The sequence below is a fragment of the Ascaphus truei genome, chromosome 15, assembly GCF_040206685.1.
Source record: "Ascaphus truei isolate aAscTru1 chromosome 15, aAscTru1.hap1, whole genome shotgun sequence".
Taxonomy (NCBI): Eukaryota; Metazoa; Chordata; class Amphibia; order Anura; family Ascaphidae; genus Ascaphus; species Ascaphus truei.
The window spans coordinates 22,263,882-22,289,552 of record NC_134497.1 but is presented as its reverse complement, the minus strand read 5'-3'; the positions used below and the strand labels follow the sequence as shown (position 1 = coordinate 22,289,552).

The 25,671-nt window shown below is 48.3% G+C and overlaps 1 protein-coding gene across 2 annotated transcripts in view; it reads right to left on the bottom strand.

The window, feature by feature from the left end:
• Positions 1–2,772: 2,772 nt before the first annotated feature.
• Positions 2,773–25,671, bottom strand: part of RBL1 (RB transcriptional corepressor like 1) — a 39,589-nt gene continuing 16,690 nt past the window's right edge. For both annotated transcript variants that reach the window (XM_075571935.1, XM_075571936.1), the window contains 14 exons: positions 24,680–24,846; positions 24,168–24,280; positions 22,812–22,915; positions 21,936–22,073; positions 21,514–21,675; positions 18,559–18,691; positions 17,150–17,413; positions 16,055–16,269; positions 14,654–14,830; positions 11,605–11,676; positions 10,041–10,122; positions 9,343–9,500; positions 5,749–5,913; positions 2,773–4,515 (listed from right to left, as the gene is read on the bottom strand). In XM_075571935.1, the coding sequence (XP_075428050.1) occupies positions 4,348–4,515; positions 5,749–5,913; positions 9,343–9,500; positions 10,041–10,122; positions 11,605–11,676; positions 14,654–14,830; positions 16,055–16,269; positions 17,150–17,413; positions 18,559–18,691; positions 21,514–21,675; positions 21,936–22,073; positions 22,812–22,915; positions 24,168–24,280; positions 24,680–24,846 (2,118 nt within the window). In that variant the 3' untranslated portion in view covers positions 2,773–4,347. The remainder of the gene's footprint in view (positions 4,516–5,748; positions 5,914–9,342; positions 9,501–10,040; positions 10,123–11,604; positions 11,677–14,653; positions 14,831–16,054; positions 16,270–17,149; positions 17,414–18,558; positions 18,692–21,513; positions 21,676–21,935; positions 22,074–22,811; positions 22,916–24,167; positions 24,281–24,679; positions 24,847–25,671) is intronic.

The window sequence follows — 25,671 nt, the reverse complement described above, 5'->3', positions numbered from 1 at the left end:
GTCTTGTATCCAAAGATACCAGAATACCACCAACAGCTCAATTGTTCTGATCCATTGTGCACATCAAGATTTACTGAACCACTGCATTTTGTCTCTCAGGGTTCCGTTGACCAGTTACATCAGTTAAATTAAACTGATCAGACAGTGCTTTGTTTGCCTTCGATGCTAAAACCGAGATGGCAGTCTCAAAAAGGTCGTGCTTAAAGTCTGCTACCCAGAAGAGATGGTCTCGCATGAAATCTGTTACATGTAAGCGACAGACTTCCTTCAAGTCTGCAATCCATAAAGAGACGGTTTTGCTTAAAATCTACTACCCGCAAGAGACGTTTCGCACCACGTCTGCTACCCCCGCACAAGACAATCTTGGTTCAAGAGGCGCTCTCTCTAATTCTATGGTCCCAAAAATCAATAATCAAGCAAGTACACTCAGCGAGAAATTAATGAGTTCCATTCAAGTCATCCAATTATGGCCTGTGTCGTTCCCCCTAGAGGAAGGGGTAATGTAAGGACTTACATGCTAAGATTGCATTCTGTGCAGGCCCTTCACTGGACAGCCATGCTTGCTGCAACACCTGACTCCCTCTGCCTATAAGAAGCCACATGCTCCTCCCCTGTGGGCTTCACAACAGCTCTGCTAGCTAGAGTAGGTTGGGTTGCTCCTCTTCTGCTGCATCTAGTATTTCTTGATCTCTTGTATTCCTGGTTCCTGACTTCATCTTGCTCTCGACTTCTCTCTACCTGCTCTGATTTCGGATGACTGTTTGCTCCTACCCTGTTCATCGGTCCGTCCATTCTCCTGCCTGCCGCCTGTTCTCAGTTCGCCTGTCTACCCCTTCTCCTGCTCCCCTCTGGACTCTCTACGGACCATCGCTCCCTGGATCCGGATTCCTGCTCCAACCCCTGGTTAATCTGTGCTTCAGGACTCTCCCTGTGGATTCCCCCACTGAACCAGATACTAACATTTCGGTTGCATATTGACAAACCGACACCCAAAATGTATTCCAAATTGGCTGCATGTTATAGGAATAGATCCTGCCCACCCTTTGGTCATAAATCGCATTGCACAGCAGATGCTAATGCCAATTATTAACGATGGGAGATATAGTATATGGTTTAGCACTCTTATATTCACCTCAGCAAACTTGACTCTTTTCAACTCAATATGCTGTTTTATTAATCTTACTATGTAACTTGCGACACCAACTATTGCGATACGTTAATTGGACTAGGTTGGCTATCACTGGAGTCCAGATACAACAACATAGCTACCCAATTATCTGAGCAGGCTTCTCACCTCCACTGTACACCCCACTTATCTCCTTAGATCCACCTGCAAAAACCTGCTTATGGTTTCCAGGTTCAATAACAGAGAAAGAAAACAGAACTTACACTCACCCAGTCTTCATAGTGATGAGCTGTGTCCCGCAGACAAGGTGCTTAGATCCCGTCTGTCCTGGGAGTAAAGTTGACAGCATTACATATTCGTTACAAACATGTTTAAAGTAGGAACTGGCCAGTCTTGAAGGAATTTAGTCAGGAAGGGGGCGTGAGGGACTCTGCTAAATGGTTCCAGAGGTGGGATACTACACCATAGGATTAGCACTGAAGAAAACATTTATAACAGAGAAAAAAAAACCTCTTATGTTCTTATCAATTTCAGCCCTCCCCCCAAAGCTTTAATATACATAAGAGCCTGAGGAAGGGGCACTGGGCTCCTACTTTTTGGTCCAGCGTGTCTGTTTACCTACTCTCCTTTGTATTCCTTGTTAGTTTGTTTCCTTTTAGTGCTATTTTGATTGATTTGCAAGCCTTTTTTTTTTTGTATACTAAAGAAGCTGTTTTTTATGCTGAAATTGCTAGGAGCACACAAGTGTTTTTTTTCTCATTTGTACATTTATGTATTCAGTGCTGATCCCATGGTGTAGTATCCAAGGTTCACTAAAGAATCCAATCACTCTTCCTTCTCGTAGCCAATCATCCCACTTCTGGGAACCACTTACCCAAAATCTCCCCAATCCGCTTCCTGACTGAATTCCTTCAAAACTTTGGCTGTTTCCTAATTTAAAACAGGATTTGTAACCAATAAAAATGCCGTCAAGATTATTCTGTGTGCAGCACATACCTGAACGAGGGGAAATTTATTTTTCCTAGTAAAATATTTTATAAACAAATGAATAATACATTACATACAGGCACCTATATTATTTTCAATATCTCTGGATACTAAAAGCAAATGGGTTATATTGGGATCTCAGAGATTGTCACCTAAATTGGCAGCAGTATATTATTTGGTGACTTATAGGACCATATTAAGTTAGCAGTGCTGTTCCCTTGAATGGGCCAGAAGGTGTTTTATGGACAAGCAATGCTTAGTATGTATGGCACATAGAACCTATACCAGGGAGATATAGGTGCTTGCCGAAGGTTACAAGACCCAACACTGGATTTCAAACCAGTCTCGCATACATCAAAGGCTCTTACCACTAAACTCCTCCTCCTCTACATTACGTGATCAGTATATCCACATCTTATTCGCCGCTAATACGCAGAGGTGGGTTAAACATACAAATAACTGCTAAAGTGATTACAATTATGATCCTGGTGAGTCATTATCTTCTTGTGCTCTGAGCAAGAGTATGAAAAGGAAATGCCAGATCCCAGGAACAATCATAGCCCCACACACAAACTACATAAATGTTTAGCAGGCACCAGATCAGTAATGCAGCACAATTACCGTTTTGATCTTGGGGGAAAAAAGCAATAAAAAAGGGACAATATAGACTTTATTTTATATATATACAAATGTGCGCACAATACACAGGACAAACCTATTATAACAGTGACCAGTTATAACACGGAGGTGGAAACGGCGCCATTACGACTGCACGTGAAAATTAGCCTCTGTTCTAACATACAATTCAGGCCGCAAGTAACATGGAAATAAAAACATTATGTACAAGAATACTCAAAATCGTTAAGAATCCTTAAAATGTGTAGATGCTACACAACATTGGTTAGCACAGGCCCTACAAGAAAAACAAACATTAAAACATTCATAAAGTTTTCTAACACGTATAAACACGGCGATTCATAAAATGCTGGGAGGAGAAAGCGTAAGAATATTAGAGGTAAATAAAAAAAATTGATCAGAAGAAAAAGCATTTTGCTCTAGAAAAAAAGATCAACAGTTTCATTGCTGACACCTCCACATAGCGGGTTTTATCCCCTGAAATACCCATATGAAATCCTTTTGTGCTGGAAGAGACTGAAACATTGCACAACAATACACATCAGCGACGTTGCATATTAACGACGCAAGAAGGCGCCTGCAATGCACTGAACAGCATAGCACTGCAGGCCTCTCTGGCAGGGAAGGGGTTACACTAACTTTGCACAAAGCTATTCTGTGACCTTGCCTAACCTTGGAGCCAAAAGTTGCTCACAGCACAGTTGGAAATATAAAACCATGTTAATACGTTTGAAAAAAGTATTAGGTATAAAAGTTGTCAATATTTTATGTTATTAATAGTATGTGAGACACGGGGAACAGTCATTTAACATGTCCCTAATCTCCCCAAATCTAAGGCCGCTACCACGATTATTGCGACCTCGCGCCAGAGCGATCAAATAGACATACCTCTCTGATGCGGTCTTTAGAGCACGCGAGTGGCCAGAAGAGTCGGCGCTCGTGATGCACAAAGAATGAATGAGAGTGAATCAGCTCTGTGACGTCACGTGTCCAACAGGGCACACATCACTCCAGCGCACGGACACGCCATGGACACGGCCTAACAGTTATATGCTTGTTAAATCGCTTATGTTACTGTATATGTAAAACATTTAATGTTTCCGGTAATAAAGCTTAACAACGCATTGTATGCTGCTGCAAGTCATTGATAGATAACAAAAAGCATCCAACGCAAATACATGGGGATTTCCCATCATAATCCTGGTGCTGTTTTGTCTTCCAATCTTGGAGCGGGGAAACTTAGAACCAGCACCCCATATATTTCATAGGGGAAAAGGCACTTGGCCTTAAGGTGCATTTCAGCAGAAGCTGGGAATTGATAACCTGCTCAGGCACCCAGACTGTATATTCACGACATTATATCATGCTGGGCATTAGCTTGTGCAGCTATAGCCCTGCTTAACCCGGTCACTGCCAAGGAGGCTTTCAATGCTACGCAGAGGACGGGAAAGTGTTAAGCCATGCTCGGCCAGCGGGAGGGGTGAATTACCAGAGATTTTACACGACCTGTTAACCGAAGCCATGAAACAGAACGATGGAACAGTAATATACAACGTGGACGCCACATAGAATTGCGGATAGGAGGCACACCCCCTGGGCTAATGGTTTGCCCGCTCACTGACAACGTCCTGAAGGCGTTTCAGCAACGCGTCGTCGTTTTCCTGGCACAGGCGCTTGGCTGGAGACTCTGTGTCGCTGTCTATGGTAATGGCGCGTTTCTTGCTGCGCTGCTCCTGCTTAATCATGTGGTTTATATCCTTCAAGCTCTAGGGAGAGAAAAAAAAAAGTACAAAATAATAAAGCGTCAAGATATTTAAACAACTTGGATTGTAAGCTCTTCGGGGCAGGGTCTCCCTGTGCTTTGTGTTATCCCCCACTTACTTTGCATTGTAATGTGGTAAAGCGCTGCGCACACTGTTGGCATTGATCAGTGTTTGGAAGGAAAGCAGCACAGGACATACGGACCGCCGGAGGTAACCCCACACAGAGTTCCAGTGATACCGATCACAACCATGTGATAACTATATCAAATGGCAATTCCTCATCTGATATTGGGAGAGGACGTACTCCTCGCTGACTGCGTTTCCCGATGGCAATATAAAGACATATTGCAGTCACGGTGTGATGGTACGCGCTACTGCTAATTATACACAAATGTGGCGTCCAAATACGTTATTGTATTTGCAAACCTGCAGAAACCCTTTATAAAAGAAAGTGTATTTGGTTTAAAACCACGTTTCTCTCCCCCTGCCTGCGCTTTCTTTAAAATTGGGGTTGGAAACAGTTGACAAGAGTTGTACATGATATTCAGGTGCTTCATACCACCGCATAAATATGGTGTGACCGCAAATAATTCTTACTCCGCATGTGTATTAAGTACAGGGAGAAGGATCAGCTCAGCGTGTCAAGGCACGGACTCTGTAAACAATGACCCCGAGTGTGAAGCAGGGGAGCCTGGTTCGATTCCTGGTGTCAGCTCCTTGGGCAAGTCACTTTATCTCCTTGTGCCTCAGGCACCAAAACATAGATTGTAAGCTCTACGGGGCAGAGACTGTCTAAAAAAACTCCTGTGTGCTGCGTACCGTGCACTATATTGTAAAATGTGTCCCCCTTTGGGAGAAAGGCGCTATATTAACTAAAGTTATTATTATTACAAGCTCACCTCAAAGTGAACTGGGAGTAGCATTTACACAAACAAAACCGGCCCACTGCATAATTATATAATTATGTATATATTGTGCTTATGATATGAATCCCATCAATGTTTTGTTGCTGTGGGTGGATAGGTTTGTTTGTGCACATGCTATTCCCAGTTCGCTGTAAGATGTCCGCATGTATCTGTACGCGCTGGGAGGATTTATCGGCTGCACGTTTCCTCTCTCTGGAGCTCTGAAAATACATGAGCGGGTCCCACTGGTGTGTACTGAAGGCCCGGCTACCCCAAAGGTTCAGACGGTCAAGAATGGTGTGGGTGTGTGTGTTGCTCTATGGGAACTTACTTTTGAAGGACTTCCGTTAAACCTGTACGACAGGGCAGAGCGTGGAGTCAGGGATGAGTTGTTCTTGTGTGGAGACACGTAAATGGAGTGCTGCTGAGACACTCGCCTGGGAGACACGGCTTGTTGTTTGATGCTGGGGAACGGGGAAAGAGGGGGAGCTTCCACCTTAAAGAGAAATACACCATTTTCATGAAAGTGATCTGTCCCATCTAGAGTCAAAGTGTACTAATGACAGGTTTAAGGGGTCAGTCCCACCTAGGGTCACAGTGTACGAATGGCAGCGACATGTTTAATGGACCAGTCCTTATTGCATGTGAGCATAATTTCAAGATACAAAGAGAAAACAAAACAATTCAGCAGACAGAACATAGCGGTTAACTGAACAGGATCATTCAGGAATTAAACACAGAACCCCAGCAAGCTCTTTTTGGGAACCCCTGAGCCCCCACAAAGTATATATGTATATAAATGTCAAAAAGGAGAGCTATTGAACGTGGCAATTGTATACAAGCGACAGAGAAGCCCAATAAGACAAAAATACACAGTAAAATACTTCTATATTCTTTTGAAAAAGGGTATTTTAGTTTAACCCTTTGGCCAAAGCATTGTAAGCCCCTCCAAGGCAGATCCAGTTCACAGGTCCTAACACTACCAGATAAAATACCAATATACCTCTATTAGGATTAAAATTCTCATTTACCTCTATTAGCAGGGAGAAAGACCAACATTGGATCTGTATCCAGTAAAAAGAAAAGGAACTGCTGAATTGGGAAGTGGGAGGGGCTTAAAGCCTGGGAAGGAGGAGCCACTAACCTCCAACAGCTGAGACAGCTTAAAATAAGTTAAACAACACACAGAACCCCAGCAAGCTCTTTGTGGGAACCCCTGAGCCCCCCAAAAACATATAATGTATATAAGTGTCAAAAAGGAGAGCTATTGAGCGTGGCAAATGTATACAACAAGAGACAGAGAAGCCCAATGCTACATCCAACATGACAAAAATACACAGTAAAATACTTATATATTCTCTAGAAAGAGGGTCTGCCTTGTCGTGGCTGACAGGCTTACAATGCTTTGGCCAAAGGGTTAAACTAAATGACCACTTTTCAAGAGAATATATATTTTACTGTGTATTTTGGTCATATTGGATGTAGCATTGGGCTTCTCTGTCGCTTGTTTCATTTCAGGAATTAACCTGCAAATACCATTGTTTACTTCTGATGTGTCCACACCGTCTCCGCCCAACAACCGTCATTAAAGTAAATGTGTTTCTCTTAGCATCAATACACTAGATATTACAAATAAATGAAAAGAAAAAAAAATACAGGGGAGAGATGGATACCCATTCTGAGTACTTAAAGGCGCTCATCGCTGCTCTAAAAAGGTGTCAGGAGGCGTGTCCAAGCATTTCAATTTATTAAAATATGTTTTACCCGTTCTCCCATTGCCCCCAAATGAATAAAAATTGTCCCTAATCATGTACACAAGGGAAGGGAAAATAAATCCCGAGTATCTCTCTAATAGCGCACACACCATGGGTAAGTATGTGTCACGATAAATGAAGGTGCTTAATACTTACCATTTAAAATTAAAACGTAGGGCAACAAATGAACATGGTCATTAAATCTAGGAGGGTGGGGGACATCTGCTATTAACTGGTCCGGTAGGTAATCAGATCCAAGGTGAGCTAAAATAGCTAGACCGATGGTATACAATACCCAGATTGCTGAACAGCTCTGGAGTAAATTACAAGTGGAGATATAGTCTACCCAGACATCTCAAAATATGCAGGTATAAATAAGCACTAAATATTTAATCCTAGTGCTAGATAGGTATTTCCTGTATGACCAAAATGGGCAAACTCACAAGTACTGCACATCTGTGGAAATCCACAGTGATGTACAGTGCATAAAGACACAAAAAGACCCAAAATGTCTGGATATGAGGAGTCTGCAATTAATAGTGTTGATCAGTGTTAACAGCGCCCCACAGTGGAGTATTATGTACAGTGGTGGGAAAAAGAAAGTACACCCTCTTTGAATTCCATGGTTGTACATATCAGGACATAACAACAATCATCTGTTCCTTAGCAGGTCTTAAAATTAGGTAAATACAACCTCAGAGGAACAACAACACAGGACATATTACACTGTGACATGATTTAACAAAAACAAAGCCAAAATGGAGAAGCCATGTGTGAAAACCCTTTTCCTTACAGTTGTGGGAAGGGCAAGGGGTAGAGGAATTTAAATACCAGGAAACACCTATTCATCCTGGTAGGTAGCGTAGGAACTCTGGTGTCCACCAAAGCTAAAATAAACAAGGTTCAGCTCTGGAAATCCCCATTAAGTTGGGCCAAGCAAAGAATGCTCCTCTAAGGGAAGCCAATGAAACCTTTTTTTACAATAGAGGTTGTTGGATATTGTTTTAAACCCCTTTAGTGCTGGAGGGTCCTGCCACACGGGCTGCCACCACCTGCCCGGCACTAGTGCTTCCTGGGAGGTAAACAGAGGGGAAGGGCCCCCAATACCAGCCCGCCTCTACCCAATACCAGCCCGCCCCCCCTACCCAATACCAGCCCGCCCCCCCTACCCAATACCAGCCAGCCGCCCCTACCCAATACCAGCCCGCCCCCCTACCCAATACCAGCCCGCCCCCCCACCCAATACCAGCCCGCCCCCCTACCCAATACCAGCCCGCCCCTCCTACCCAATACCAGCCCGCCCCCCCTACCCAATACCAGCCCCCCCTACCCAATACCAGCCCCCCCTACCCAATACCAGCCCGCCCCTCCTACCCAATACCAGCCCGGTTGTACCCAATACCAGCCCGCCCCCCCTACCCAATACCAGCCCGCCCCCCCTACCCAATACCAGCCCCTCCTACCCAATACCAGCCCGCCCCTCCTACCCAATACCAGCCCGCCCCTCCTACCCAATACCAGCCCGCCCCTACCCAATAACAGCCCGCCCCTACCCAAAGCCCGCCCCCCCCTACCCAATACCAGCCCGCCCCCCCTACCCAATACCAGCCCGCCCCCCCTACCCAATACCAGCCCGCCCCTCCTACCCAATACCAGCCCGCCCCTCCTACCCAATACCAGCCTGCCCCTACCCAATACCAGCCCGCCCCTACCCAATACCAGCCCGCCCCTCCTACCCAATACCAGCCCGCCCCCCTACCCAATACCAGCCCGCCCCTACCCAATACCAGCCCGGTTGTACCCAATACCAGCCCGCCCCTACCCAATACCAGCCCGCCCCCCCTACCCAATACCAGCCAGCCCCCCCTACCCAATACCAGCCCGCCCCCCCTACCCAATAACAGCCCGCCCCCCCTACCCAATACCAGCCCCCCCTACCCAATACCAGCCCGGCTGTACGGGAAATTCCCTGTTCCGACGGGTTAGTGTGTTTTCCTAGCGAGTTTTGTTTTGTCTTTTAAAAAAGACACCGTGAGAAAGTTAGTGTGCAATGCGAGCGTGGCCTTTCGCCGTGGCACTCTTGTCGCCTGTGGCCGATGTTTAATATAGAAATAGCCAGATTAGGACTGCGTTCATTGCAAACAGCAGAACATATCTAAATACATACGTACCAGATGCTCGTGGGCGCTGACGGCATATTTTAGTGCAAATGATTTCACCCGTTCCACAAAGACGTGATTATAAAATGTAATAAGGTCCCCCCTCTCCAATCTTTCACCGTTCCCGCCTGAAGAATTGGGTTGGGATGGATGACTGTCGCCATTTGATTCTGAGAAGGAAATTAAAACATTAACCAAATGTACCGGAGAATCTCACAGACATGATCCAATACAGAGGCGCCGCAGGGAGAGGTAAACACACGCAATAGCAAGTCAGAAAAGTCCCACTTTCCAAAAAGAAATCAAAAGCCGTTATCGGGTACAAAAAACACCGCGCAGGGAACTGGCGCCGAGAGACCCCGGGGAACTTGCGCCGAGAGACCCCGGGAAACTTGCGCCGAGAGACCCCGGGGCGCATCTGGCTAGCGGGCTAGGACATTTGGTCGCTGCCGGCGGTGCTTTGCCGCCATTCACTCCGCCGCCAGCTGCTAAGGTAAGTGAACCCTACCCTAAAAACCCCCCCACCCCAAGCCCCAAAACCCCCTAAATATGATAAAGACGAGGATCTAACAGGGTGTGAAGTGTTTCAGCAGGTAGGAGGGTGGGCAGCCTCGGGGGGGCCCGCAGGGGTCGTATCGGCCGTCCCATGCCATGTTTCTACGTAAACAGCAGGGGAGGCGCACATTTTTTTTTTTAATTCCTTGTCTTACCGCAGTCTTCCATCTCCACATCTTGGTTTGCGCTGGTTTCATTTACCCCTTGAGGTATCTTCAACAAAACACTTCTATAAACCTGCCGGAAGTATAAGGGGGGGGGGGGGGAAGTGTTCAAGTCCTATGTACTGGATATACGGATCGGTGCCGGACTCAGAACCCGGCTGCTAAATGATATCCATTTGAACCCTTCAATGCTGGGAGGGATGCGGAGATGCAACTCCCTGACCCATGAGGAACATCTGAACATCGGTTAAACATTTAGGGCCCAAGTGAACTAATGACACGTAACATTTTCCCTTTACAGGGCACAGTTTAAGCTAGCTGCATTGTACCGTCCCATTTGGTCGGCTTTGTCCAGGGATAAAGAAAAACGGTGACACTCCATATTTCGAAAGTAGCCCCCAAACCATTTACATCGAAGTAGGATTATAGCGTGTTAATATAATTTTTTTTCTTATAATATATATAATTATATTCAAGCAAAACAGAAGTCTTGTAAAGACGAGACAAAATATCTGGTGATATCAGTTTGTCCACCAATATTTTATCTTTATTCAAAACTATTAAAAGTTATATTTTATTTACATAATCACTACACAGCCATCGTATATGTACGAGTGCTAGTTTATAGGGGCCACTTTTTTTTGTCAAGTCTTTACAAGACTTCAGTTTTGCTTCGATATACCCGGTTCTCGGCACCACTGAGTTCCTTGACTGTAGCACGAGCCTCCCCTTCCCCCCTTCGTTTACGTATAAATATTTCCAGCCTTTTACGTCCTTATTGCTTAGCGCCACATAAAGGTTCAGTCTTAGCCATACTTTGCACGAGTATGACACGTTACAAGTTAGGTTGGAGAGAGAGCTGTAAAGATGCAGCAGATCTGTGAATGGTCAGTTATGGTCACTTAAAGCTGCAGTTCAGTCTTTTTTTTTTTTTTTCCATAAATTTTTTTACTTCAATAGTTTTATGTGGGCAATCTCTAATTACCTAAAGAACTGTATAGCTGCCGGTCAATTCGTTCTCCATGTATTGATAGGTCGAAATTTGGTGACATAATTAGTGAAGGGATCTGTTTATATTCTGCTTGTCTGTCAGTGGAAGCTCATGAATATTCATGAGCACTCCTGCACTGACATGTGCTAGAGGGAGGGCAGGGCTGACAAAGGGGTGTGCCAGGGCTTGTGACAGGACATGAAGGGGCTGTGCCTTAGCAAATGGCTGTTAAAATAGAATACAAGAAAATTGGTCTTTAAAAGTTGTTTTTTTAAAAACAGAAAATGCTAAAAGTATTTTTTCTTACTACAGAACTGATTTATTAAAAAAAAACACACATGCAGGATAGTGCCTGAACTGCAGCTTTAACTGAGGTGACTGGTCAGCATGACCTTATGTCCAGCCAATGAAGCTGCCGGGGGTCGGGGTTCATCGTCCGGTCTCAGCCGAGTTAACACGTCTGTTTTCCAGCAGTGGGGTGTTTAGTGTTCGGACCTTTTTCGGGGGGGCTATTTGTCAGGGAAAGGACCCCACCATGATTAACAAACTGCACATTTTACTCACATGACTGTTTGCTTGGGGTTGGTTCCTATAACATTTCATGATATCGTGAAACAGTCTCTCCTCTTTTGTGACCTAGAAAAAAATTAAATATATTTAGAACGATTACGTAAGTAATAAAGTGAATGCAATATTTATGAAGGTTCCTCCTTCTCTCTATATGCTGATAAACAGGTTTGCAAACAGAAAGGACACAGCTCAGGCTCTGTAGCCTCAGGTGACAAACTCCTTTACTCTGACAGCGAAGCCTGGAGTATCGCCATCAGGCTGCGGACATACTGTGCGCCCGTCGTCTGAGCGATCTGTGGACTGCGTGCGATGGGGAGGCGATGGGGAGGCGTGGCAGTGACGTCACCATAGTGGTTCGCCATCATTGGTTCAAACGCTCACGTGACGCGGCCGTCGTGCACAAAATCCAATCGATTTGTCCCCAAATCCGGCCGCACTGCTTCACATAATGGTTTTGTCCGTGTCACGCGCACTATGGCCGCAGCCTTAAACTCATCTCCAGTATGAACTAGTACAAGAGGGCTCCACTCCAGTCCTCAACCCCCCCCCCCCCCCCCAACCGGTCAAGTATTCAGGATATCCCTGCTTCAGCACAAGTGGCTTAGAGGCTCCGACGAAGGCGGAGCCACCGGTTCTGAAGACGGAATATTCTGAAAACCTTACCAGTTTTATTTATTTATAACATGTGTTACCAGGAAGTAATGCAGTGAGAGTTACCGCTCGCTTTCACCTATGTCCTGGGCACAGAGTTGTGATAACAATACATGGTTACATTAAATGGACTGAGGTTATACAGTCAATAGACAGACATTTCATTTGAAAATTGGGTACAGGGGATAAAAGGGCTGCTGAGCTTCAGATTGAAACGATAGCAGCTTTAACATCACCAAAGAGCAGCAAATGAGTCACACCAGTTTGGCTGTTGGGGAAGGGAAGGGCAGGGGAAAGGGGGGGGGGGGGGAGGGGTGTTATTAAAACCACCAGTCATCCGTTTCCATAATTTATTTCAATATGGTTTTTCCTTTCCCTCCTTACCCAGCAATGGCTTTCACGGAGAATACGGAGTTACAACTTCCCCCTTGCAGTCTCGTCCACCAACCTTACACCTCCAGGTACAAACCTGCATACGTATCGTCCAGTGAAACGGTCAGGCTGGCCGGCCTAAACCTGGGAAGCAATCTGGATAAATAAGCGCATGCGGTTTACCTGTGGGGCGAGTGACCCCACAGGATGCCAGACTCCTGTCCTAAAGATTAATAACCACAAAGAAAATGTCAGAGGAGCCCGGTAAGAATAGGTAACCTATAACACCAGGTGAATCGGTGGCTGCACCGGCAGCTTTTGCCGCAATTAAGTTTGCCAACAATATTGTGAGTTTGTGGTCACACAATTTGCTGAATAATCCCCCAGCAGCTCCTGTCGGATACATGGTTTATTTGGGGTGCTCTCATGCATGTGACCCAGACTATAATAGCCTTGGCTTTTTATTTTATTGCTTGTTCTCGGAGAAGGTCACATCCCAGTCGCACCTCCCATGGAAACCAAGGATGGATCTCAGTGTATTGGCGGAACATTCTAATCTGTGCTTTCTGAATAGGACCGATTCAAAGATTCAACAAAGAATGCGGTCGCACCTCCTGTTACCGCGCACCTCACGCCGGGAACAACCTACCAGAGACTCTCAAAGCCACCTCCAGGATAAGTCATTTCAAGACTTCAGCTGTATCCCATTTTAAGAGTCTGTAACGGTTACATAAGCCCATAATCATGTTCCCCAAAGGTCCATAAATATAATGTATAACCTCTGTTTATTTAAGGTAACCTTGTATTGTTATAATAACTGTGCCCAGGACATTCGTGGAAACGCGAGGTAACAATGTATTATTTCCTGGTAAAACATATTATAAATATAAAGCGATTCCGCTGCCGTCATTAACCGGAAGATTAAAGAAATGAATGACCAGACAGATATTGAGACGCCCATCGCTCCGGAAAGTACATTGGGGCACTTCTGCGCTGTGAGTCATCACAAGCGTACGTCAGCAGCAGGACCCGGATGTACCACAGCGCAGGGACCGTGGGAAAGGGTGACCTTGGGGATATGTGCCGCGGTGCGTCGCCACGTAGCGCCGCACAACCAGTCACAGCCTCAGGTGCCGCAGGTTATTACTAGATAACCGACTTTTCCTTTAACAATGAGGATATGTTTACTTTACGGAAAGGACGGAGCTGGACTAAACAAGACAGAGAATGATGTACTCATTCAATGAATCTTCCAGAATTACATAAAAAATTAAATAAATAAAATGGTCTTTTTGTTTAGACAATCACCTATAGTTTTTAAACTATGAAACCCATTAGTGTCATCAGGTCACACACAGGTTGTTCCTACTACACTTTTAAACACCCAATCCCCGCAAGCTCTGAACACAACACGTGTCAAAAGGAATGCTAACGGGGTTGTGACCAAATGTATTCAACAAAAGACAAAAATCCCAAATGCTACATCCAATCCGCCACATTATATATAGTTAAATACTTCTGTCTATCTTCACTTATGAGAAGAGAGACAGATGAGTATTTAAGTATATAATTTGTCATATTGGATGTATTGGATGTATTTTTGCCTTTTGTTGTATACACGTTTAAACAGTAGGTTAAACCCGTGATGAAAAGTTGTACCCCTTCTACTACACAGAGACAGCAAGAACTGCAAGGACAAAAACAGGGAGGGAAAATGAAAATTAGACCAAGAGGTTGAAAAGAACAAGGAAAAGGACTGAATACGAAAAGGACTGAATACGAAAAAGACTGAATACGAAAAAGACTGAATACGAAAAAGACTGAATACGAAAAAGACTGAATACGAAAAAGACTGAATACGAAAAAGACTGAATACGAAAAAGACTGAATACGAAAAAGACTGAATACGGCCTCTGTGCATTTGTGTTTAGCGCCGGTTTGTTCGCTACGAAAGCACAACAGATAAAATGCTCAAAACACACACACACACACACACACACACACACACACACAGTCTCACCTTCGCCATGATGTAAACAGCACAGAGCAGAAGCTGATCCAAGTGGCGATCTTTCATCAAATCCGTGCAATGAACCAGAGAGAATTCAAACAACGTCCAGATCTTCCGCCTCAAGTCGTTGGACACGTCCAGCTTGACACACAAGTCGCGCAGGCGGACGCTCGCCAAGTGATACACCTGTGGGAGGTACACACCCGTTACATGGAAGACTCACCCCCATATACAACAGGTCCCTGGTGTAGGAAGCGTGCGGTACAGAATAGCCGGTGGTTCTCTGCCGTTCACGTATGTAGACTAGCAATTGCTATATTTATAGGGGTAAGAACGAGTACAGATGTATAGATACACACACCCCCGCCCTCCCCCCCCTTCAAGTCAAAGCTAGACAGCTTTTGAATGAATGGGTCTTCCAATATACTGCATAGATTGTAAGCTCTCTGGGGCAGAGGCTTCTTTTCCCATCATGGGCTTGTGTGTTTCATGCACTTACTGTATTTACCTGTATTCTGTCTTTTGTAAAGTGTTGGGGACATTGTTGGTGATGTAATACAAATTTTTATAAGCACTTATACTGTACAAGTCCCAACTACAAATCCTGTAAGACTGCTTAGGTCTGCTCAAGTAACAGGGCCGCAACTACAATTCCCAGCATTCCATGCTGCTGTGCGAGTCAGTGCAGACATCGCCACAGGTCACGTGTACCGGTGACAGGTTCAGTGGTCGCTGGCTGAGGATTATGATGCAACAGTACATAGAATTCCAAGACATTGATCCACAAAAAGGATTACAATGTTATTTCTGGCCACTTGGAAGAGCGATACTTTGGGGGGGTTAATTCTATATACAGTAGGGTCCCACTCATTCGGCGGGTTCGGTTCCAGGCCCCCGCCGAAAAGCAGAAACCACCAAAAATCGCATTTGTGCACTTAGCTTTTTTTTTTTTTTGGTGCAATGTCCACCAACGATTTCCTGTCTCTCCTACTTCCTACGCAGTCCCAGAATGCACCCTTTTATGCATGCGCAAACTAGGTGGCCCCCCTTCTGCCCATGCGGGGACTCGGCGGCCCCCCCATCGCAGTCAAACAGTACCGCCGTATTGGCGGATCGCCAGGAAGTGGAACCCTACTGTATGCTGAAGAAAATCGGCGCCCTTTGCCAACAAGACCAGGATTTTAATAGGAATTACCGAATCTAAAGGCTTTACATTACCACTCCAACCACAGGATTCAACGAAGAGCCCATAGGGAGGGAGCAGGGGTATTGCCAACCTTCCAGATGAAAAGATGACAGCTTATTAAAGCCGATACTATGAGTTGGTATGGGTAATACCAACTAACCCGTCCTGCAGTGGCCCAGAACAGTGTACAGCATTTCCAATATCCAGCCCCCCGAGACCCTCACCTTCCTGAAAAACAGAGCCAGGGAGCCCGTCCTCTTGGGCTTGCTGGCGGACGAGGGGCCCACTTCGTGCGCTCGGCCCGGCTGACGTTTTGGGGATGGGCTGATCAGGGCCTGTGCAGTGAGGGGGACCTGGACGCCGTTCTCATTCTGCAACTGCGGAGAGGCTTTCATCGAGACCGGTATGTAAGTGATCCCGCCACTCTCATTAGCAATACCTACAGAGAGACAAAATAATAATAATAAGAAGAAAAAAGAACAAAGGGAACAACTTCCTCCAATAAATGCACAGCGTGAATGGATAAACGTATCTGGGCTGCTCAGCACGTCAGAGATGCCGACATGAAGGCGGCTTTACCAGGGCAGTTGAATTGCAGGTCAAAAGAAAACCACATTTTGGCACAGTGATTCGGTTATTGGCTTCCTTACAATAAATCAATCACCTCAGACGTTAACAAGAAACCTTCACAAAAGCTACAAATGTCATGTATGAGGTCAAGGGACATTTCCACGAGGACAGGCACACCCAGGGAATGGAGAGGAGCATGTGAGAACGCTCTCTCTCAGGCAGGGGTTTATGCGGCCAGTCATCCTGTTGCAACATTTGCAGAGATGGTCTCTCTGCGTGTATTTAGCAGATACAGATCAAAAATACAACACAAGAGAAGGAGGAGAGAGAGCGAGTGTGTGTGTGATATATACAGAGTGCGAGAGAGTATATACACAGTACAGAAAAGGCTGCTTTTCGCTTAAGCAAAAGGTTATATGCCACCTACTGGTTTAACCCCCCCGAGTGCCTGGGCTAAGCACCTGCCTAACACAGGTGGCTACCGGAGACCCCGACGAAGCTTTTTGTTCGTTATCTAGGGGGGGAGCTTGGGCACATCAGCAAGGAGCGCCGAGCGGGATCTACGCGGGCGAGGAAGGGCACTCCCCGGGGGTTCATGTCACCGCAGTGACAGTGATTGCATGGGACGCTAGAGGGCGCGTAGCTGTGCAGTACTGCACCCCCTCAAAGGGTTACCCCTCTGTGCTTATTTAGCACCCCCCCCCTCTGGCACAGGATCCAGGACACGTGGTGTAAGGGGGAACGTTTACCGTGCACAGGGATGGTCACTCTCTGCCCGGTGGCTCCCGTCACGGTGGCTGTGGCCACGGTCAGGATTGTTTTGTCCGGAGACAGGCACAGCCGTTCAGATGCCAGGATCGGTGTAATTTTTATCCGGGTCGCCTCCGCCCGGTTGATTTTTTCTGCGAGCAGCTCCTTCGGGCTGTCGTCCCCGAATAGCCGCCTCTTGGCGCTGCCGGCAGCCGGAGAACTGTAACGGTCGTGAACGGACAACGGAGACAGCGGCTGGGAATCTGAAAGGTGTTTGGGAGACACGAGACGGGTCACGGACAAGAGCAGGACACCACTTTCCTGAGCAAGAACGAGCAGGCAATCAGCCCAACAGCAGGGAAACTAATGGCGGTCACCGGTAGGCCGCAAATACGGCAGGCTACACCAATGTAAACTGGCTTCATTAAACCACGCACGGAGAGGAGATAGGAACCCGCGTGTCCCACCGTGTCCGCCCATTCTCTTACAACACCTGAGACCCCATTAGATTTTCACGTTTCTTATATTTAGGATTTCTTTAGGTCAACCCCCAAGCGTGTGCGATTCCCTTACTGTGTTAGCCCCTACCACCTCTGCTGGGAGGCTATTCCACGCATCCACCCACCAGTTCCATGAAGTACGTCTTCACATTTCCCCTGAGCCTCCCACCCGCCTAGCTCTGCTCTCTCTCTCTCTGAAATAAGCTTCCCTCCCTCCTGCACCGTGTTGAAATTCAGTAAGTTATAGAAACAAAGAACAGAACATGGGTGGTTCATACTTTATTATGAAAGAATTAGAGCTGTAATTGTCTTACTCAGATCTGCAAAGCACAGCTGCAACTTTAAGGCCTCCGCTAGCTAGAAGCAGAGGAGTAAATAGGTGTTTTTGCAATCAGGGAAAGTTCCGCCATCTGCGCCCCCCACAGCACACAGACACACAGACACACAAACTCACACAAACTCACACAAACTCACACAAACTCACACAAACTCACACAAACTCACACAAACTCCTCCCCCTGGCATCATGGAAAGAAGGGGCAGGTCTCTACCCCCACCCCCAGTCCCCAACCCTACCCCAGTCCACGTTATCTATCAGGCTGCGTCTGGGGCAGCTTCCCCGCTCTCACACACTAAGTTCGGCCTCCATCTAGAAGGGAATGGGCCAGCAATCTCCAGTCACCATGTGTTTATTGCCTATACGAGTTGAGCGGTTTCTAGAGGTTGCATAAAGCCAGTCACACGTCTGTGGCAACCGCAGCTAGCGCCGCGGGTAACATTGTCAATACGCCATTCCCAAATATATCTTTGAAATCTAACTTTACCGGGCTTGGACCTGGCGTTTGCTGGCAAAAGTATCCCCCCTCCCCACTGCACAAATCAGGATTCACAGGAGCAAACCTGCTAACCTCGTCTGAAGATCCCGCCCAGGTCCGTACGGACTTCTTTCAAACGAGGGTGCACGATGGGAGAAGCGGGCATCATGGGCAGGTGGCCCAAGCCGGCGTCACTGCCACTTTCAAAGTTGCTTGGAATTATAACCTGCGAAATAAAAAAAAGCACAAGGTTACGCAAAGCGCGTTGAAAATCCCAGGTCATGTTGAACCGGCTTAGCGGAGCAGTCTTGCATACTAAACATTCATCTTTACCTCCCTCCTGGAGAAACAAAACAGAGATTTAAAGCTGCAGTTCAGGCAATATCCTGCATGTGTGTTTTTTTTAATAAATCAGTTCTGTAGTAAGAAAAAATACTTTTAGCATTTTCTGTTTTTAAAAAAACAACAACTTTGAAAGACCAATTTTCTTGTATTCTATTTTAACAGCCATTTGCTAAGGCACTGCCCCTTCATGTCCTGTCACAAGCCCTGGCACACCCCTTTGTCAGCCCTGCCCTCCCTCTAGCACATGTCAGTGCAGGAGTGCTCATGAATATTCATGAGCTTCCACTGACAGACAAGCAGAATATAAACAGATCCCTTCACTAATTATGTCACCAAATTTCGACCGATCAATACATGGAGAACGAATTAACTGACAGCTACTGTATACAGTTCTTTAGGTAATTAGAGATTGCCCACATAAAACTATTGAAGTAAAAAAATAAATGTAAAAAAATAAATAAATAAAAAAAAGACTGAACTGCAGCTTTAAAGCCCGCACGTAACAGGGGGACGGCTCCCTATTGGTCCCACGCGCCAAGCGGATTTAAACAACCAGGAAGCTCTTTCCCAGATAAGGAAATCAGGAGCTCCATTGGGGGTGGGGGGGTGAAATAACCAGGTCACCCCCCCCACCCAAAGCTAAAACAGAGGGGTTTTTCCACTTCAAGGGACCCCTCAGTTCCACTTTGTGGTGCCATGATATTAGGTATAATTTTATTTATAGAGCCCCCCCTCAGTGTGTGCAGCTATTTACAATAGTACAATACGGGAAGAATTGAAAAACCAACCATGGATGGGGGCAAGAGCAGCATGTAAATAATACACGCGCTCACAATCACTGCATGTTCAAAGATGGCGCCCGCAGCCAACCAATAGGAAGCTGTAACGTCAACCGCTGCAGCTTCTTCTCGGCCAGCGGTTCGGTGGCCATTTTGAGTCACCCTGGAGGGAGGAGAGACGCTGGCCCCGAAATTTAAGCAACTGGGGATCTCAAAAGTTGGAAAAATATATGGTTCAGCGCCTGCGATCCCCCCCCGGTTAGCGGTGAATAGGATTAGGTCGCACAGCAAAGGGTCGTGTTGCATGCCACATCCAAAATGGCCGACAGGCCAATCAACTGAATCAAATGAAAGTTACACTGTTGGATGATGATAGAAAGGGAGTATGAATGCAAAAACAGGGACACGTTTAGGCGCCAAGCCACTGCACATCCACTTCAATCTATGAAACGCCGGGGCAGCGGCTGGGAAAGTCGGGGCAGAATGTACGAAACGCCGGGGCAGCGGCCGGGAAAGCCGGGGCAGAATGTACGAAACGCCGGGGCAGCGGCTGGGAAAGCCGGGGCAGAATGTACGAAACGCCGGGGCAGCGGCTGGGAAAGTCGGGGCAGAATGTACGAAACGCCGGGGCAGCGGCTGGGAAAGCCGGGGCAGAATGTACGAAACGCCGGGGCAGCGGCTGGGAAAGCCGGGGCAGAATGTACGAAACGCCGGGGCAGCGGCTGGGAAAGCCGGGGCAGAATGTACGAAACGCCGGGGCAGCGGCTGGGAAAGCCGGGGCAGAATGTACGAAACGCCGGGGCAGCGGCTGGGAAAGCCGGGGCAGAATGTACGAAACGCCGGGGCAGCGGCTGGGAAAGCCGGGGCAGAATGTACGAAACGCCGGGGCAGCGGCTGGGAAAGCCGGGGCAGAATGTACGAAACGCCGGGGCAGCGGCTGGGAAAGCCGGGGCAGAATGTACGAAACGCCGGGGCAGCGGCTGGGAAAGCCGGGGCAGAATGTACGAAACGCCGGGGCAGCGGCTGGGAAAGCCGGGGCAGAATGTACGAAACGCCGGGGCAGCGGCTGGGAAAGCCGGGGCAGAATGTACGAAACGCCGGGGCAGCGGCTGGGAAAGCCGGGGCAGAATGTACGAAACGCCGGGGCAGCGGCTGGGAAAGCCGGGGCAGAATGTACGAAACGCCGGGGCAGCGGCTGGGAAAGCCGGGGCAGAATGTACGAAACGCCGGGGCAGCGGCTGGGAAAGCCGGGGCAGAATGTACGAAACGCCGGGGCAGCGGCTGGGAAAGCCGGGGCAGAATGTACGAAACGCCGGGGCAGCGGCTGGGAAAGCCGGGGCAGAATGTACGAAACGCCGGGGCAGCGGCTGGGAAAGCCGGGGCAGAATGTACGAAACGCCGGGGCAGCGGCTGGGAAAGCCGGGGCAGAATGTACGAAACGCCGGGGCAGCGGCTGGGAAAGCCGGGGCAGAATGTACGAAACGCCGGGGCAGCGGCTGGGAAAGCCGGGGCAGAATGTACGAAACGCCGGGGCAGCGGCCGGCAAAGCCGGGGCAGAATGTACGAAACGCCGGGGCAGCGGCTGGGAAAGCCGGGGCAGAATGTACGAAACGCCGGGGCAGCGGCTGGGAAAGCCGGGGCAGAATGTACGAAACGCCGGGGCAGCGGCTGGGAAAGCCGGGGCAGAATGTATGAAACGCCGGGGCAGCGGCTGGGAAAGCCGGGGCAGAATGTATGAAACGCCGGGGCAGCGGCTGGGAAAGCCGGGGCAGAATGTACGAAACGCCGGGGCAGCGGCTGGGAAAGCCGGGGCAGAATGTACGAAACGCCGAGGCAGCGACCGGGAAAGCCGGGGCAGAATGTACGAAACGCCGAGGCAGCGACCGGGAAAGTCGAGGCAGGACTCTGGTGACGATGTACATACTTCTTCACAGGTTGGCACATTCTCAGAGGCCACAAAGACCTCCCACAGCGCAGAGTCGCTAGTCCAGGCGCGACTCTCTAAAATCTGCTCCTCAATGCTGTTGAGGTGTTTCACCATGTCCCGGGATAAGCCTTCCTCCGAGCGGATAAACACTTCTATCACCTAAACAAATTAAAACCGGTCTTAGAAACGATGGCACGCGCTCATTCGGCAACGGAGGGTGAAAAACAAACACACACACACCAGACTTTACATACTAAAGTAAGACAGCCGTAATGTACTAACAGTTACAATGTCCAGCGCTCGGGAAATCAGCGGCAGACACGGCATGCAGCATAGAGGCGAACAAAACCATCTCCGATACAGAAGATCTTTAACATGACAAAGGGGCTACGGCAGAGATGTGGGCTGGCCGCCGTTACCTTGTAGAAATAGAAAGGACTCAGACGGAGAATCTCGATGGTCCACGGGAAGATACGGGGAGAACTGTACGCAAAAAGCACAATTTCCAGGCAGCAGGCAAGCAGCGAGCGGTGGAAAATGTCCTGCTCCAGCAGGGCCTGAAAAACACGACACCAACGCGCCGCTAGTAAAACATACACAACCTCATTCACACGCAAGAATGAAAGCCAGCTGGCATTGCCTGGTCACGGAGGAGGCTTCGGCAAACAGGGACTGGATTTACCAGTCAATGCATAAGCTGAGCCTTTACAGTCCTGTTTCAAGTGGTCAATACACTCTATATGTTAATGGTGAAGTGACTACGACATTTTTCGGTGCATTAGCGCAGGAGTGCTCAGCTCCTGTCCTCAAGCCCCTGCAACAGGTCAGGTTTGCAGGACATCCCCGCTTCAGCACATGAGGCTCTGTCAAAGACTGAGCCACCTGTGCTGAAGCTGTGACACATTGAGCCACCTATGCTGAAGCTGGGAAATCCTGACCTGTTTGGGGGGGGGGGGGTGCTTGATGACTAGAGTTGAGGCCCCCTCCCATTAGCAGATGAGCCAGTCTACTGCAAAGGTTGCCGGCAAAACACCTGCCTGGCAGCAAAAGGGTTAAAAGAACCAGCAGCAAACCCTTATTCTCCAGAACCCGCTGCTAGAATTCTGCCCTACGGAATATTCCGGAACTCCTTCCACTGACTCCTCTATGTAATGCTCTTTGTCCTCACACCCTCTCAGCACTCTCCAGTCTTTATCTGGCCTGCGCTTCCGTTGTACTGTAAATGGCCGCTTTCAGACCGCGGCGTGTCACACGATTGTGTATATGCACCGAGGCAAACCATCGGAATACCTTACCGTCATGTCCTTCCCGTGTAGTCTCCGGGTTTCCTGGACCACTATGGTCTCTAACACTTTGTAGTACAGAATCTCGGCCAGTTTCCATCTGTTAATGGCGAAATCTAGAGACGGGAGAATGACCCCCATGGGTGTCAGCGAATCGGGTAATATACAAACACGTGCAATGTACATTTGGCTGTTACCGGCAGGTATTAAACAAATGCATATTGTAACTTAAGAACATGTTTATCGCAGAATTAACACGTCTCTTTACATAAAAAAAAACGTCATTCCCATAACAGACGTTCTGAGCACGGCATGACTTTTATGGCCAATATTATAGGGAACATCACTGTTACCTCTGTGTCTAGGAGCAGGGAATGCAATCCGAGTCCTGTTCCACTCTCAGCAGGCGGGCCGCAGCAGGAATCGCTACCCCCGGGTAATGGGGGCCGCGTAAGGAATCGCTACGCCAGGGAAATGGGGGCGGCGGACGCGTAAGGAATCGCTACGCCAGGGAAATGGGGGCGGCGGACGCGCAAGGAATCGCTACGCCAGGGAAATGGGGGCGGCGGACGCGTAAGGAATCGCTACGCCAGGGAAATGGGGGCGGCGGACGCGTAAGGAATCGCTACGCCAGGGAAATGGGGGCGGCGGCCGAGCAAGGAATCGCTACGCCAGGGAAATGGGGGCGGCGGCCGAGCAAGGAATCGCTACGCCAGGGAAATGGGGGCGGCGGCCGAGCAAGGAATCGCTACGCCAGGGAAATGGGGGCGGCGGCCGAGCAAGGAATCGCTACGCCAGGGAAATGGGGGCGGCGGCCGTGTAAGGAATCGCTACGCCAGGGAAATGGGGGCGGCGGCCGTGTAAGGAATCGCTACGCCAGGGAAATGGGGGCGGCGGCCGTGTAAGGAATCGCTACGCCAGGGAAATGGGGGCAGGGCAAGGAATCGCTACGCCAGGGAAATGGGGGCCGCGGCCGTGTAAGGAATCGCTACGCCAGGGAAATGGGGGCCGCGGCCGTGTAAGGAATCGCTACGCCAGGGAAATGGGGGCCGCGGCCGTGTAAGGAATCGCTACGCCAGGGAAATGGGGGCCGCGGCCGTGTAAGGAATCGCTACGCCAGGGAAATGGGGGCCGCGGCCGTGTAAGGAATCGCTACGCCAGGGAAATGGTGTTTGACCCTTTCTTTCATTGCCAGCGTGGCACCTCGAGATGGCAGACAGGTACCCACTGTGACACTTATTTCAGAGTTATGGCTGCAGACCGGCCTCCCTGGTTAAATGCTTATTGTACGATTGCGAAGGAAGGTTCCTTCTATAAGGCGGCTCTGGCGTCCTGCGGGAGTTTAACCGCGGCTGTAATGTCGCTTACCGATGTGAGATCCAGCCTGGTCCTCCGTCGGCTGCGTGTAGTGGTGGCAGAAACGGTGGCCTATTTCTCGGACGGCCGTTAGCACATTATCCGTAGGATTGCGCGCACACGATCTTTAACAAACAGAAGAGGAGCAACTTAATGAATCGCCCAAACCCCATTTTGTCTTTCTTTCTAAAAATCAGTATGAAGCGGGGGTCCACACTGCGGGACCCCGTTAATTTCAGTTTTTGGGGCCCCCTGCTTCCCGGGCTACTTGCCTCTGTAGGTGCTGCCAGTTCTCCATTAGTCTCAAATGGGATTTTGGGCCCAAGTATCCATTCACAGACTAAGTTTATTATACTTATTAGGTGTCAGATTTGGGCCCCTTAAAACAGGTCACCGTCATTGGTACACTGTGGTCCTAGAGGGACTTCTTCAATATTAATTGCATATCTATGTCCAAATCTGGCAACTGACTGTTCCGATGGTAAAAAGGAGGAGCATGTTATTCATTTGTAGACGTGGCTTACTTGAAGACGTGGATTAGCTGCTCACTTGGAGCATTCCTTAGGCCGGCCACCATGCCCTGCAGCTTGCTCACACTCTGCGTCGCCGACGAAACCGGTGTGATCATCACCTCCTTCTCCTTCAGGTACCGCCGACCAGTCAGCGGGGTAGATGGGGCAAAAGACCTCTTCTGCGGGAGGAAACAAAGCGTTCTAAGATTCAGGACACCGGAGCGACCTGCGGCCATTTTGTCTGGCGGGCAGATATTATTTGCAGTTTACGGAGATCATTCGCGGAATGCTACATCGACCGTGTGAGCTGCGGTCGCGCTGAAGCACCTGTGAGCTTGATGATCGGATGTTCTGCTGCCCGCAGCCACTGCATTATCTCCCTGATCGCGAGGCACATACATCGCCCATGGGGGATTAGCGGCGTGTGGTGCCGCGGTAACTCAGGTCAATGCGATACATGAAAAGCCTGAATTGCCGGCATCGCTGTACGTGCGATACTCACTTTTTACCCAATAATATACTTTTTTATACTACTACTACTACTACTACTACTACGGTCATGCGCTTGTCCTTTTTCTGTTTCCTGTAGTTACCATGATACCGACCCATCTATACGGATAGCAGCTCATAACGTTTTGATGGCACAAGGTTTTGTATTGGTATACACTTTTTGCATCACCTGTGGCCGCCATCTTTATTGAAACCACTTTATTCACAATGTTTTAAATAGCTCCATTAACAGGAGATAATGTTGTTATTTGTGCTTACACTGTATTCTTTCATTATCTTTCACTCTAGTCCCTTCTGTAAGAGATGGCTAATCCACCACAAAATTGGTGCAACTTTTTCCCCCCTTTATTTTTGTTTGCACGTTCACTCGCATATATAGCTTTGGGAAATCAAGTCTTCAAAACGAAGAACGATAGTGACATCATGATGCGGGCGCTGGCGTCTGAGCTTCCCACAGTTCTTCACATGAATCAAGGAGGGGGGGGAAAAAAAAC